Source organism: Nomia melanderi, chromosome 2, assembly GCF_051020985.1.
Source record: "Nomia melanderi isolate GNS246 chromosome 2, iyNomMela1, whole genome shotgun sequence".
Lineage (NCBI taxonomy): Eukaryota > Metazoa > Arthropoda > Insecta > Hymenoptera > Halictidae > Nomia > Nomia melanderi.
Window position 1 is genome coordinate 24496035 of NC_135000.1, and position 16346 is coordinate 24512380.

At 42.5% G+C, this 16346-nt stretch overlaps 1 protein-coding gene across 9 annotated transcripts in view; it reads left to right on the forward strand.

Moving 5' to 3' along the window:
* The window catches only part of LOC116426948 (dystrophin, isoforms A/C/F/G/H), a 650967-nt gene that overhangs the window by 26760 nt on the left and 607861 nt on the right, over positions 1 to 16346 (forward strand). For all 9 annotated transcript variants that reach the window (XM_031976684.2, XM_031976686.2, XM_031976683.2 and 6 more), the window contains 8 exons: positions 22 to 240; positions 313 to 828; positions 916 to 1553; positions 1896 to 2043; positions 2456 to 2569; positions 2673 to 2849; positions 2923 to 3030; positions 3131 to 3245. In XM_031976684.2, coding sequence (XP_031832544.2) covers positions 22 to 240; positions 313 to 828; positions 916 to 1553; positions 1896 to 2043; positions 2456 to 2569; positions 2673 to 2849; positions 2923 to 3030; positions 3131 to 3245 — 2035 coding nt within the window. The remainder of the gene's footprint in view (positions 1 to 21; positions 241 to 312; positions 829 to 915; positions 1554 to 1895; positions 2044 to 2455; positions 2570 to 2672; positions 2850 to 2922; positions 3031 to 3130; positions 3246 to 16346) is intronic.

Sequence of the window (16346 nt, forward strand, 5' to 3'; positions counted from 1 at the left end):
TCACACCATTGTTATGTGTAGATACAAGCTGAAAGGTTAACGCAGGAATCGCAACAGAAGACCGAGACGAAGGTTTCAGGCGTTAAGAATATTTATAAGAGATGTTTATCCAGAACAGGTCTGGAAAAATGTATTTTGGAGTTTGAACAGGCTGCTCAAAAAATGTTGCATAGAATGGATGTTATGTTTATGAGCATTAGTGGCATTATTAATGAAAAAGACCCTACAAAGCGTCTTGAGGTTTGCATAAATACCGTACATTTTTATAATGAAAATATAATAATTCTTTTACACATTTAATATATATTTTAGGTACTAGAAGGTGAAGTTAGTACTCTTGCACCAGACGCAGCAGCGTTAATTAGCAAAGGCGATGGTCTAGTCATGACAGTGCACACATCTGATCCTGTTAGGGCTGAGAAGATAAAGAATGAACATCAGGATAAGTTAAGGAGTAAATGGCATCAAGTTATGTCAGAGATCGAAACGAGGAGAATACAAGCACAACGCGGCGAAGAAATGCTACGACAATATAATAACATAATAGCAGACTTTGAAGATTGGTTTAGGGATGTCCCCTTGAAACTTGAACAAGTGAATAACTATGAAGGTCAGTTGGAGTCGTTCACAGCAGAATTTGATACTAAGCAAGAGCAGATTCATAAATTAAATGATCTGGCCGTCGAATTAAAAAGATTAAACGTTGGATACTCCGAAACTATACGATATAGTATTAATAGTAGATGGCAGGAAGTTAGCTCTCAGTTTAAAAGATATAGCGGTAGCAAGGATAAAGATAAGCATGTCACTGATAAGAAAGTGGAAGTGGTATGTACACATATATAAGATACGTTATATCTATAACTACAAATTATTGCCATTAAAAATATTACACTTTAATTTCTTATTTTATAGGATGTAGGCAGGATTGACTTGCAAGAATTTACCACGAGAGTTAATAAGATTAGGGAGGCTGTCGTGACTGTGACCAGATCTCTAAATTCAATGCCATTGAATGGCGATGATTATGAGATGTTCGCGAACCAAGAAGATTGCTTAAAAAAGATTAGTAATGCTTTGAATATTCTTAAACCGAGTATTGAAGAAAGTAACTCGGTTTTTGAAAACGTTGCTTCTCAATTAAGAAGAGATCAAGCTGAACAGATAAGACGTTTGAGTGATAAATTGCGAGAAGAATGGATTAACGTTAATCAAAGTTACGTAGAAAGATACAATCGTTGGAATAAGTGTTACGACAAATGGAAAGAACTCTGCCACACATGTAGGAGTTTCTCCGAGTGGCTAGATAAAACAGAAGAGTCTTTAAAGAAAGTAAATCCTACTGGTCATTCCAAATCATCAAAGACAAAATTATATGAATTGGAACAAGAGATTTCTAGAATGCAAAGGACTGTGAATAATATCAACGTTACGAGTGCCAGTATTTTCTCTCGTTCCAAAGCTGAAGACATGATTGAGCTAAAAGACATGATCGAAATGATAAAGCGCCGTTGGCAAAATCTAGTGGCTGATTTAAATACAAGAAAAGAAAAGTATGTATTAAATTTTCTGTATGAACTATTTATAGTTTCTTGCCGTTTTATAGTTAGTTCTTAAGACTAGTAGTTCAACGATTTTGATGGACACGTTACATTCAAAGCGCCCTATTGAGCTATTTCAGTTGTGATTTGCCTCTGGTGCTGCAGTGTTCAACGCAGAATAATCTCGAATTTAATAAAGAAATTCGTATAAAAATTCAGAAAAGTAATAAGTTTAAATCTTCCGGTTCGGTATGATTATAGAGTTAGATTAATTTCTTTTCAATTACTAGTTCGTGTAGCAATGTTTAGTATCTTCTTCATATAGTGTTTAACATCAGTATAACATCTTTTAAGGAATTTCGCCATGGAAAGAAAAGTAAGTACTGAAGGAAGAATTTTAGATAGTGCTTACAACATTTTGGAGCAAATAAATTCCTTACTGGTGTCTGCAGCAAATCCATCAGATGAAACCTCTCTATCAATAAGACTGTCACTAATCAAAGTAAGTTGTGTCTAAAAAATTATTAGTACTATCTTTAAAAACAATAGGTCAAGTTATACGGAAAATCAACCGTTTATTTAACACCAGTATTCACATTACTCAATTTCCTTCAAGTTTTCCTATTAATTATAAACTCAGTTCACACTTTCGTTCAATAACATTTAATAAAAGATTTATTTTTTAATTAAAAAATTAGTATTTGTACACTACTGTCCACTGTTACGTTATTAAATACACTGAATGTGAACCTAATAATACCTTCTCATGCCATGACTGTACAAACGAAACTGTGCCAAGACATAAATAGCATTGAACTCTCCCTTTTTGTATATTTTCCTGCCAAACATAAACCTGTCATCCCAGCAAAGGGGGTTTTATAATTACTGTACTACCTAAAAATTAATATTTTTAGGCAAAACAAGAAGAACTTTCTTCTTGTAAAAGAGCATTGCAAAATCTAGTACATCAAAATGCTATACCTCCAGGAGAAGATGAATGTAATAAATTACTTGCTGATATGGACAAGGTATTGTCTAAATCGAATTATTGTATACGAGAGAAAAATAAAATAAACCTAAACTTACGTGATATTTCAAGCCCCAGTTAATCATTAATTACTACTTCTATAGGCCAATTCAAATCTCTCGAATCATCGTGAATACGTCGAAAGTAAGCTTGCTTCTCTTAAGAAGTATGTCTGCACTCTCGATGCTGTTATGGCATGGGTCATGGAAACTCGAACTCGAATCAGTATATCTCGAGAGTTGACCGAACAAGAGCGAATTGAAGTTATTAACAATGTCATGGTAAGCGTCAGTGCATCGGTCTGTTGTAACAAAAGAATATAACGCAGCTAATTGTTTAATTTTGTTATCTTAGACTAAAGTAGAAGACCGCGAAATGGAAGTAAAAGATGTATTGGAAAATTACACTAACTTAGAGAAAGAATGCGAATCTGCGAAACAACCAATCTCCGTGGAATTGCAAGTGAGTACATGAAGCCACGTGCTAATTTTCTGAACATTCTGATCTAATATATTACAGTGCTCTTGGATCTAATATTTTGAACCATTTTTGTTTGTAATAGGAGAAACTGAAGAAACTAAGAGAAGACTGGCAATTTGTCAAAAGCAGTGGTGATTCGCAGGGACCTGAGATCAAATCGACAACGGCAGCTGCGATTGCGACCAAGGAATTACTAGGTAAGTTCCCTTTTTTATGTTCTATAATCGAATGTCCAAAACGGCATCATTATTAATACCATTTTTCTAATATTCTTATCTTCATGTGTAAGTTCGTTCTGCCAATTTTGTTGACTTCCTCGTAACGTACATTTCTTTGCGCGGGAAGCTCAAGTTTAAAGAGATACATGGGGTGTCTCTATTTGACAACAGATGGCACTGTCCACTATTACCAACAGAGTGCTTCTGCATAATTCAAAAACACAATGGATACAGTAGGAAAAACCCGTTATAATACTTTCTTTTTCATTCAAATCAATTTTCATTTAAAATCAATCCACTTCGTGAGAACAGACATTATAAAAGGTATAATTAGATTTCACATTAAGACATCAGGATAATATCAATGAAGATGGTAATACACATATTTTGCTATTTTTGTGATGGAATTATTTATTATTATAAAAGCAATAGTTAGAACATTATGGATAGATTCTCCGCCAGGAATTCGCCCGAAACTAAAGCAATTGTAACCTATCCTGAATGTACTCCTTCGCAACCGTTGCAAGATCTTCTGGGAGAGTTCGGTGACTGGACAAGAAATAGTGCGTTTAGGCGTGCTGGTAAACGTGGCCACATATCACTTCCGCTCCGTCCTGCGGAACGATATATAACCGTCACGTTAAGTGCAGTCTCTCCACCCAGCACCGGTGTCCTTTCTTCTACTTTCGTTCTCGGATCGATTCACGCATTCGGAATCGCTGATACCCATGAATCTCGCCGAGTCACCCAACTTTCAGTCCGAACTTCCTTCTGTTAAATGTAATCGAGTTAGAACTCCTCGCAAACAAATAAATAGGATCTGCAAGAGAGGCTATTTAAGAATATAATGATTCCGCTGATTCAAGTGTTCGATAAACTAACTCTTAACGGCTGATAGCTTCTTTGTAATAAAACACCCATAAGACGTTATATTACGGTAAATATTTTTTGCCAGTGCATGATCAACAAACCAATGATCTAATAAGTTGCAATATTTGATAAAGAAAACCACAACGATGATAAATAAATGAAATGAAAACTAAATTCATTTTATGTCCCCGTATTGGGGCCTTTCTGCCGTTAAGGGCTAATATAACAAAGTAACTGTATGAAAATAAGATTCATAGTCTCGCTTCCGATAGTCACAGCAGTTATATTTCTTGAGTATTGATCAATCGATACAAAGCTATTAATAGGGTGAATTAAATTCCCCGTGCGAGGTGTATAATTCAGGATCATGTCGGTTTAATCGCGATGATTCAGGACGGAAGAACCGTGGGGTTTGTTGATCCCGCGACGGAGAGCTTAACGGAAAGGTCGTAAGTTTGTAGTATAAGCGCGATCGTCGGGCCGCATAATGAGCGGATAAGCCGTCTAATGTAGTCGCGGTAGAATATCGCCAGACTGAAGATAGCTCAGGTCTGCCTGCCGGTTTCCCCGGATTCTCTTCCACCCTCTGTTTTCACCGGCGTTTCCTTCCCTACATTATCTTCCGCCTCCGCCCGCGGTACCACGTCAAGATGAAATCACAACCCGTTTGATGAAACTTTGGGGACTACAAACGGATTAAGTTCGCGCTTTGTTGCACCGTAATATAACATTATCCCGTTGCATTCCTCCAGTCGCGCCACGGTTTTGATGCACCGAAAAATCTTGAGCATCCGCATCGACGAGCGTCTGCAGTGTTCTCCTCGAGGGAAAGCTGTGAAGAAGCTTTCCACGTTTCTCGTTGCGCGATAAAGTTTCATTGTTATCGTCTTTTAATGGTAACTTCGAGTGTTTCGGTCTTCGAGTAGTTCGTATTCTGAATATTGTTAAGTAATTGCATTCGAGATAATCGATTTAAGGTATACTCTGTTATTTGCGATTGAACTGTTGATTTCGATCGAAGGTTTTCACCGTGGTTCAGCCAGTTGAACTTCAAAGTTAACGAAATGTTTGAATCGATGAAATTTGACAAGACTGCGAATGATTAAAACATGATTCGTATATCCGGCGGAGAAGTTGAGCTATTATTCGATAGGCAGGACAAATCCGACGAGTTCTTCTCATCGTACTGAACGATCAGGAAAAATCTAGGTAGGTTGGTTTTTATGTCTCCCAGAGGAGCGTGGGGTGGATAGTCGTCAGTTCATGCTGCCTTCTCCATAACTCAGTCCAATCACTTCTGTGGATTCATTCTGCGTTGCTGGTAAACCGGTTGCATTAGCTAATTGATTTTCCGCATCCTGAAATCATTAGTATGTTCTTACCATTGCAGTCTCCTACTTTAGATATCTCAGTCCTCCGACTAATCCCATGTTTCCGGTTATAATGAAATTTCCATAATTAAGAACTTTTACTTATCTCGCCTACCTTTACTACCATCATCCTTTCTTAAAATCCTTGAAATCATTTGCTGACTCCAACAAACCAACTATCTTAATCTCCGCTAAGCAGTAAGATAATAGTCAGTCACCCGAGGCGAACTCTACTCAAGTTCGACGGTCGAAGTCGACCGTGCCGCTTCCACCCGGCATTGCAGTCGTGAATCGGAGAAATTTGTAGACCAGCGTCGAACCGGATGAATATTCAAATGTTCATTAGCTCGGCTGCTAGCCAATAATTGACTACACGACAATACACGCCGCGACGAAGTAAAGCTGATTAGCACAATAGTCCCGTGCCATTGGCGGGACATAATATTCCGTGATTCCCACAGGGAATTGGAGATTGATTTAAATTGACGCGAACCAACTGATTCTGACTCTAATCTGATACGATTAACGCCCCACATGGCACATAATACGTAATATATATGATTACATAAAATGCATACACATGTATGTACATCGTACTCGCATATATGTACATCGTCGAGCAGTGATCATGTTAACGGTGAATTACGTCGATCCCGAGAAAAGCTGCTTTCAACGAGTCTAGCTTCCGCGACGTGGATGGAGCTGATGTTCGCCCGAACGAACTCGTTCCTCGTTAGCGAGAGAGCTCATTAAGGCTTTCATGTTCCTGTGGTCACGTTTTGTGCCTAGCGTAGCAACACGGACGTCCCTGTTCCTCTCTTTCTCTCTCCGGCCCCAGAAAAGAGACGAGGAAAAATCGAGAGATCGCGAATGAAAGGAGGAAGCGTGAAAACCTCTTGGCGCCGGTGAACGCGCGTTAAAATCCATGATCGACGGGGGCGACAGTTGGGTCCGGTGTCTCTTTATGCATTTTTCATTTAGCGTTGTCTGGTCCCGTTGCATAAAATATCGCGCGACGCCGCGTTAAGTTTCAATCGCCCGCGAAACAACATTTACAACGTGTACACGCGTGCACGTTTTCCTTTCTCACCTTCTTCCTTTTCGTTTTCTTCGATGCAATTTTTCACTGTTGCTCCGCTCTCTTTTTTCCTCCTCCCGGCTACCTGTTCGCTGGTCGTTCCAGCGGAAATCAGCTCCCGCCGCTCAGGAGGCGGGGATCGTGTTTACGGTACCGCGCCGCGTCCTCTCCCGGCGGCAACAATAAAAAAAAAAAAAACGGATAAAATTTTCGTTCGCTACGAGAAAATATTGGATGTTGTGACACGGAGATCGGACTTTGTATGACGGTCCGGTAATTGCACCGGGGGCTGTCATACTGGAGACAGCTTTTTATGCTGTGACTGCTAATGACACCCGCCCCGCGCAGCTGATCCACCATTATTTCTCACCGACCGCTTTTCCTATTGAACGAAAAATCCCCAAACCGAACGAGCCGCTTCGATACATCTTCCCATACAAGCTGCGTCTTTGGTTCAGTTTCCTCGTTAACACGTTGACTGTCACGGGAACTTGTATTTCGTACAGTACTACTTATTCTTTCGTAGCAAAGATAAATCGTATTACAATTATTAATGATTTCGCATAGCAGTTCATTGGTTATACTATTGTCCACTTACTTACGTTACTAAATATTTTTGTTCGATATCAGTTTTCGTGTTATAACTATTTTCAAGCAATAGCTCCGGTCATTGGTGACTACGTGGCAGTCAACGTGCTGACGTCTCTCGTGCATAGAGAAACAGTTCTGTCGAATTCTTAATCAAACGGAATGTCTGTATCTCGAGGTAAGAATATGGCTTGTTCACGATGTTCCTGTTACGTCGGATAATTCGGATATATTTACTCTGTTGTCGATGTAACAACCTGTTTGGTCTTGCTTAATATTCAGGAAAATAGGCTTCTTGGGACGTTGTTATTGAACGTGGATTGCGGGAAGGATCTTCAGGGGAGAACGCGGATTAAATCGGGGCGAGGTTTGTTTTGATACAGACTGGGAGTCGAGTTTGCGCGAAGCTACAAGTGTAAACACGAGAATATGTTCTTGCCTGTTTAGGAATCTTCAGTTGTTACTAAGTTCTTGGCAACGAAAGGATTATTATATAATTCATCGTGTATCCGTAATGCTTCGGTATTCAAAATTCCTATTTCGAAAATGTAAACCGAATTATCTAACTGCCCAAAGAACCGCGATGCAATTTCACCCATAGTTTTTTACGTGCGCACAAAAAGATATTCCGAACAAAAACATAGGAACGAATTTCCGGTTGGCCGCGCGAACTTTGAAAGCCGAAATTTCTACGAAATCATGAACGTTATATAGCGGAGAGGCCGCTTTTATGAATTCCGAATCCACTTTGCCGCTCGTCGGTGCGCGACGGTCCTTAATCCGATCAATGAAACCGTCGCGTATCGGGGCTCGCCGTCGGAAGTGAAGAATGACGAGTGTCATGGATTTACGTCGGCAAATAAGACGAAGAGGCACTTCGTCCAGGGATCTAATAAGAGCCAGCTTAGCCGTGAAATTTTATTGTACTACGAAAAAGCTTCCAACGGCGGTGCCGTTGGACGAGGAGGGGAAGCGGTTTTCGCCCTTGCCATATGTTACTGCTACGCATGAATGCTCGTAGAACGCACGTGTGGGTGGTGCGTAATATGGGACAGCAGTCTACAACCACTGGATACCGATGTCCTGGAGGGCGAATGACGAGGGAGCGGACGGATGAGCGAAATAATGGTTTTTTGGGGGCGGAGAGCGGCGGCGGCGGCGGAGAGGAGGATCCTGCCGGCCGGCCGGCCGGCCGGGTTTGCGTTGGACGCTGAAATATGTAACTCCGACCGGTGACCACGCATTACCGAGAATGAGATTTCGTATTTAAAGGGTAACGCGAAATTGTCATTTAAATTCTCGTTTGGTGGCCTCCTCTGAATATCAATTTAACCCCGTCGCGGGTTTCCCCTGGCTCGCGCACGCGTTTAACGCACCCGCCGGCCGGTCGACACATTTTCTCCCTCCATTTTCTTCGCTTCCGTTTTTTTTCCCTCCATTTTCGTCGTGGTCGAATGTTGGCATACAAGCGACGACGTCAGGTTTCCGCTTCGGAGATTAACAGTCGCCGGTACGCTTATAATTTCATTAAATTTAATCAACGGAACGCCGCGTTTCGGCCTTCGTTCCTAATATCCGGCTTTTCTGCATGTAATTTAGTCCCGTGTCCAAAATATTCTGGGCATTTAATGAATTTTCGCCCGCGGTGGGTCGTGTTTGTACTTAAGCGGACGCCGCAAAGTTCCGTCGTTAAAATGGGGGTGGAAGTTGTAAAATTCGTTTAATCGCTTGAACGGTCCTCTTCGTTTAGGTGCTATGAAAATTTTATCTGTAACCGGTACACTCGGTTGGCATTTATTTGAAAAAATTGTATAAACTTTTCGAGACTTAATGTTCCGGGTAAGGGTTACGAAGTTAGGAGGCGCAGATATTAGCAACAACTCTTTTATATTCTTCGCAAACTTCCCGAATATGTTTTCGGAGAAGGACGCGAAATGCTCGGCCGAGGAATCTTTTAAAAAAAACAGCAGGTACCTTTGCTGGGGTAGTTTTTAAAGCGGTAAGAGCACGATTAGGTCGGAGGAAATTGGAGAACCTTCGTCGTAGGGTTCAAAGATGAGGACGTTATTGGATTAAAAATACCCGGAGATTTTAGGAGACTCGTAGCTCGTTTATAACTCCTCTGCCCTCGTTCGCGTTCTTCGAAATGAAAATTTTTCGCGAAACAACTTCCATCTTCGTTTCTTTTTTCTCTTCCCCGAGTTTTCCCTTCTTTCTCCCCTCTGCAAATGTGCTCGAGTTTTACGCGAGCCATCCCAATGTCCTGCATTGTATCCCACGTTACATCCATTGTACGTTTCCTCGTTTCATGTATCCCGTATTCACAGAGAAAAGATGATTCGATCCAACGTCGAAATACAATTTCGCGTCTACGACGGGATGAAGTGCATAGATTCTCCCGACGTCAACCGATTGAGACATGTTGGTTTAGAGGGCTCTCTATCTGCACTCGCTTCCATTTCGTTCCGCGAGGTACGTTCGATCCTGTCCTCCGACGGAAGTTCAATTTCAATGCGAATGTACACGACGTGAAGAAGTTTGATATTCTTTCAAGTAACTGCGCCGATTTTACGATCCTCTTTCGTGTATTTCATAAAAGAACTTATATAATATCGATCCGAAATGCGCGGGGCAAGGTGAAAGAAGGGTTGACGGAGTGAAATAGAATAAAGTAGACATTTTGGATGAAGTACTAATCCGTACTGTTTCATAATTACAACGAATCATTTTTAAAAATACGATATATTTACTAATAGTATAACAAAACAACATTGATACAAAATGTAGATGCGTGCATTGCAAGTTATAACGCGATGAAGATACAGTAGACTAGAATTTATTCATCCATCAAAAATAATCAACCAGGAAGACTAATAAATGCAGTATGCTATAAATAATGTAAAGCCATACTATAAAATTAAGTGAAGCTAGTGTTTTGTTCTCTTGCTGATTTTCCATCGTTTTGTTCGAGAACGTATAGGAATCCCTGCAACAGAAATTAATTGTTAGTAATATTATATTACTATCTTTCATTCGGTATATAATATAATGTTAACAGTCTCCGTAAACTGCATGTTCTTTCCGCAAACGCGATCAATCTCCTCTGAAATTCCTAGGAGGATAAAAAGTGTCGTGAAATAGTCTCGATAAAATCGTTCAAGACTGAACTCTTCGTCTCTCTCACCTGCACCGCTTTTTTCGCGTTTCTAATCGCGCCGACGTGACAAACTCTTTCTATCATTTGACCCGTGAGACCGTTTAGGGGGGATCGAACGGTGGTGCGCCGCGTCATCACCGTTTTATTCGGATCGTAGCAGCTGGGCATGTATTCGGTCGTCTCCGAGGCGACCACCAGCTTCTTGTGATCGAGGTTCCTCGTTAACGACTTCAAGCGTTTCGCGCAGAGATCAATGATCGCCTCCTCGAGTATCAGCACCTGTTAATCGAGCCGAAGAAATTCAATAACCTTCGCATAGAAGCAAAATTATACGAACAATGCGAATGATCATCGGATACCAGTCACATTTATACGTTAAATTCTTCATTTTACAATTAAAAACCCGCTCGGGATTCTCATGCGTAATCAGTCCATAAAATCCGTAGTCCCACCGCATAACAAATCCCTTGCCCGTTCATACGAAATCACTTATCCCGATCAAAATGTCTATCCCATCCCAGTGCCTAGGTTCAATCTAATCTTCGATACCGTGAAAAGGGATGTTTATCGTAACGGGGAGCGTGCCTGAGGCTTCTTCACGATCTTCCGGAGCCAGCCGGGCAGCGAGCTCGTCGCGGTCTTGCTGAAGATCCTTTTGCTTAAGAATTTACCATCCTTAATTTCTCGATGCACCGTATCCTCCGACAATACGTGAGACGAGTACGGATTCGGGTAGCGCTCGAAGAACCCCCGGCAAACGGAGAACCACGAATACGGCAGGATCGTTACATCCGCGCTCTCCTTCATCGACCGAAACCTTCGATCCTCCGCTTTCCCTCTGTCGCCGACTGAGAATCCTGGTTCTATCGAGTCGCGCGTCGTAGCTGAAAATTACGTAAATACGATCACGTGAACTGTTTTTTCTCGCCCCACGCGGCGCTTTTGTCCCGATCCAACGCCTATTCACACGAATCTATTCAGTTACCGACACATACTCGTTCATCCACAAACACAGCAGGCCCCCCTCCCCCTTCTTAACCTCGGCCATTCTTTCATCCGCCCTTATTCTTGCAATTCATTAGTGAATCGTCAAGTGCTTGCCCGACAATGGGCCGCCACCCCCCTCATTAACGTAACCTCAATGACAACGCCTCCGCAATTTTAAATACCCCGTATCACTCTGTTCGCTGTGGACAATGATCATCAGCTTTGCGCGTGGCACCAGGGAAACGTCTTCCTTGCATTGTTCGCTGGTTACGTTCATTGGTGTGCCGAGGGTGTTTTGTAGCGTTCCCTAACGTGTGAACCTCACCGGAAGGATGATTTTAGTGATGTAAGTTATTGTGAGTACAGAGAAACTTATGAAGCTGGAAGTACTCTATTATGTTTTATTTTATTTATGAATCGGCGTTGGAAATTGTTGAGTTCCGTGAATAACTATAGTCTAGTTATTATAGAATACAATGAAATAAAGTCTTCTCTATTCTTGGACGAATAGGTTTGCCGATGTCAGAATAACTAACCTTACTGATGCCGATATTCCAGATAACCTACAGCGCAAATGGTAGAACTTTTTTTATCTACGTAATCACACGAAACATTCAATAACCAATGATATTACCTTCCACTTCTATTTTTAATTCACCATTATTCCCGACGTGTATTCCACGTAGCGACCCATTTACATAGATCCCGACTCCCTCCATTCGTGTTTCTCTTTTGTCGGAAGTAACCGGGTGTTTCATGAATTCTTTACTCATAGAAACGTGCCGCGACAGAGTCCGAGTAAACTTTCAACGCGCCGCATACAAGAATCCACGGACGTCGCGCAGAAACGAAACACAATTTAATCGAACAAAGTACTCGCAAAAATTTACTAGTATTCCCCGCGAACCTGTACACAAACATTCGTTCCCATCGATTTACCTTTAGTCAAAGTACTTAGTTCAGTTAAAACACCGTTCCATTGAACAGTCCTAACTCAAACGTTTCGAACATTCAATTCCAGCCGCGAACGCCGCTAAAGAAACGATTAATCGAGCGTACAGCCGCGAACGGGGACGTTCGTTTCGATTTTAAACTTCCACCCCCGCCCGCGCGCATTCGGAATTTCGCGCAGTGATCGGGTGCCAAACCGGAGGACGTGCGAATTGCTTTCGGGGCGCGAGATTGTGTCGCGTTAATCCGAATATCTCGTCGGCGGCCCTCGGTGCAGCCGGCAGAGAGATAGGAGAGACGCGATTGCATCGTGGCGTATCTGTGAGGAAGCCGTAACAATTACCAGCGAAGAAGAGGGAGGAACAGAGAGGAGGACACCAGAGTATCTGATAGGGGAGAGGGACAGAGAGAGAGAGAGAGAGAGAGAGAGGGAGGTAGGTCAGGTTTCTACGTCGGTGTCTAAGCCGCGTTCATTACTGTACCGACAATCAAGCCTGACTCCATGGTCAAGAGGGCGGCAAAGGGCAGGCGGAGGGTTTCGGTCCCGGGATGGGAGACAGCGGCGACGAGGGAGCTTGAGGGGTGGTTTAAGCGAGTGTAGCCGCGGCGGTCAGGCTTGTAATCTGACGGTGGTGGGTCGTTCGGTTGGTCGGGGGTAAAACGGTCCATTAAGGCCGGCTAGCAGTTAGTGGGCATGCTACAGGAACCGGCCAGTTTACTAATGCCAGGCCTCGGGAATCCCCGTAAGGGCCGTTACCAGGAGCACGGCCGTGGGGGTGACTTCACCTTCGCGGAAGTTACGTTTCGTTTGGTCGCATCCGTTCACCCTTGTTTGCCGAAACGGCGATGCATCACGCGCTCGATGGAAGCTATCCTCCGAACGATGTATTGACTTCGGAGTTCGGCTCCTCGGTTAGGACCTCGGTTACTCCGATATTCTTCGAGTAAATATTTGTTCATCTTGTGTTCACCCTATTCTTCCGGAAACTGGTGGTTTTGATAGGCTGAGCGTTGTTTGCGGAGTTCTCGTTCTTCGAGTTGTTGCGGATGGTCTTTCAGAGCTGGGAGTTTTCGGTTGTACCATGATATTCCGAGTTTTTCTATATTTGTCGGCTGGTAATGGAAATGTTGTAGAGATGGTTATTTATATCGTGATGTTAAAAGCCGCGTGATTGAATTTTGTACGCCACCTCCATCGGTCGAGCGCGTTTACGCTAGGAGATTCAACTTGTGTGTAACTTTGCCGTGTAACTTGAACGCCGGACATCAAGTTGACGATGTTATCGGTATGTGTACGCTCGAACAAATTACCGTACGCGTATGTGCGGCTTGAACGGATATCCGAGCCGGTTTTGCTGGAGGAAGGGTAAGCAGAAGTTACTGATGCGAAGGGAAGAACACGCCTTAAACGCGGCCCCTACCTACGGTTGGAGCGGCTTTACCTTCGCCAACCAAAGTTTGATTACTGTTTTCGCTGCGGGACCGCGATAGAACTGCAATACGTACCGTCTCGACAAACCCGATACTTTCTCGCGTCGTTACTTCTGCTGACGCTCGGATTCGAACGGTTCTTCGTGATTCTGTACGTTAATTCGTAATTTGTTACTTGCTCGTGGCTGTGTATCTTTCTTGCCGGATGCTGGAGAATGTTCTGCTCGATGCGCCGATTCGATTAACGTTCGCTAGTACTTGAATAATTCACACATTGAACGTTACAGTTTTCATTGGTGATAATATGATGAATTGTTTGAAAATTGCTTTTGCACCATAAGTAAAGCAGTTGTTATCAAAAGGGAAATACATGCTTATTTTCGTTTCTAGCGGTAACTAGCCATAGACGCCGGCGAAATCGTCATAAGAACTTTAGTAAGGTTATAGCGTTAACTTAGGGCTTGCAGTAGCAACCTCTTCCTTTAGAATCCTTATAGCAGGCAGCCGTAATAACCTTTATAGCTTGTAGTCGACGGTAAGGTCGATGTGATGCGATGATACAGCAGGGTTCCTTGTTGGGCCGGCCATTCGTGCTCGAATTAATCACATTAACCGGTTATGATTCAGTGTTAATGTTCTTTTTATCCGGACATGTGATAGTGTTTCCTCAGCATATTAAATTTACTTTGATAAGCCCAGTGTAAAATAGTTCAAGACTGCTTAAATAAATATATTTTGTAGCCATCGGTATATAGGTATGTATAGTAGTAATTCGAATGAAATTAAGTATAAAATCGTAAGCGTATTTAGTTCGTAGTAGAAATGGAGGTTTAAAGTACTCTCAGGGCACAAAGAGTTAATTGTACTCTTCTAACTCTAATCCGTGTGCCACTTAACCCTAGCCTTCTAATTATTCTACTCGAGACACAGAGGAAACCACTCGATGCTCCTCAAGAACTGTATCCCCCGTTCGAATTGACGTTCGAACCAACGACGTAATTAATTCGAAACGCTCGTGTCCGCTGAGAGAAGTTCCCGGACGAAGTTACGGGATGGAAAAGGATATTTCCTGAGGAGGTAGGACCGACCTGGGGAAACTTTGATTTGACTTGCACGCGACCGCTTTCGCACGAGACTGCGGTTTCCGAGTTCCACGGGGCTACTTTATCATCGGACCGCTGATAGTGGCTCAATGAAATTAGAAATCTTGTCTGCGGTCGAGAACAGTCTGAACTTCTCCACGGAAAGTTGCCTCTGACGATGATCACGGATTCCAATTTTCTAAGTTTGTCTATTCCGGCTCGGTCCCTTTGTTTGACTAACGGAGATTTCCTTATCCTTTACATTCCGAATTATTTTATACTTCTTCTCCAGTGCTATCAATATTTAAGATAGTCCTAAAATATTTTTCCGCAGCGCTGAATTAACTGTGGCGTATCTTAAATTCAATTGATTCGTGTTATGGGATTTATTCAAATTTACTAATAGATCCAGAAATGCTTGCCAGTAAGAAATAAGCCGTGTTCTTTTGCAAACATTAAACCAGCATTTCGCCAACATCGCAGCTAGCTTCATCAGAAATTCAAATGACACATTGATGCCGTGCCAAAAACGTGAAAGCTTTGATGCTTGTTTCCATTCTCCGACAGTGATTTTTCCTCCACACACGCGAAGCTTCATTGAAACTAGAATTTTCCGGTTGATCGGCTTCTGTGTCAGTAAGTGGTAACGTCAATTAGTCACTCAACGTATCACGTCATCTAGACAAAAGTAAAGTTTCCTCTATTAGACATCCTCTAAGAATCCCCTCGAGTCTCTTAACAATTCCTTCAGGTAAACTATTTTCAAAGACTCTCGTAGATTACACTCGCTTGAAATTCAGCAAAAAGTCTTCCCAGCGCCGTTGTGCTCCTTTATTTCGAAGTGCGGAGAACTACTTTGAAGTACTGAACAATGAATCTTCATAGAATTGTACAATTTCGAATCTACATCCAACAGAGACCAAAGTTCTACATAGTCCGAGATTCTTTCAGTACCGAATTTCCATTTTTAAATTTCTACTACCGATAGTCGGATAGTTAGGTCGTAATTCGTTGGCGTATTCGAACTCCTGGGAAGTACCGGCCCTTTTCGGATGACACTTCCGTTGGATTTCGGGCGGTGTTCCTGAGCAGAAGTTCGCGATGATTGTGAACGTGGCTGGCGCGGGGGTGGCGAGGGATGGCGGCGCGAGGGGAATAATACGCGCGACCGTTCCAGAATCCGGAGTTTCGCACGAAGGGAACAATGGACAAGATTAATGGCAAATGGCGTGAGCGGAGAGCCAGTTCCGAGGATCCTAACACAAGCGTAACGAGAGGTCGGTCTTGCATAATCTGTCTTGCGGTATTGCTGGGAGCATCGCGACGCCAGATTATTGGAACATTTATGGAGAGAATTTCATATCACCGGATGATCCTCAAAATCACTTTGAAAATCCCCTTCGTCCCTGCACGCTGTTTCATTCGCAACATGTCGGTTTTTAGGGTTAAATACCACAAACGATTGTTCGGTTGAATCACTCGTGGTAGCGGTTCAGACCTATAAATTAGTTAACCATTACCCATCAAATGAATTTACGGAATTCATAAACGGAAATTATCTGTGAT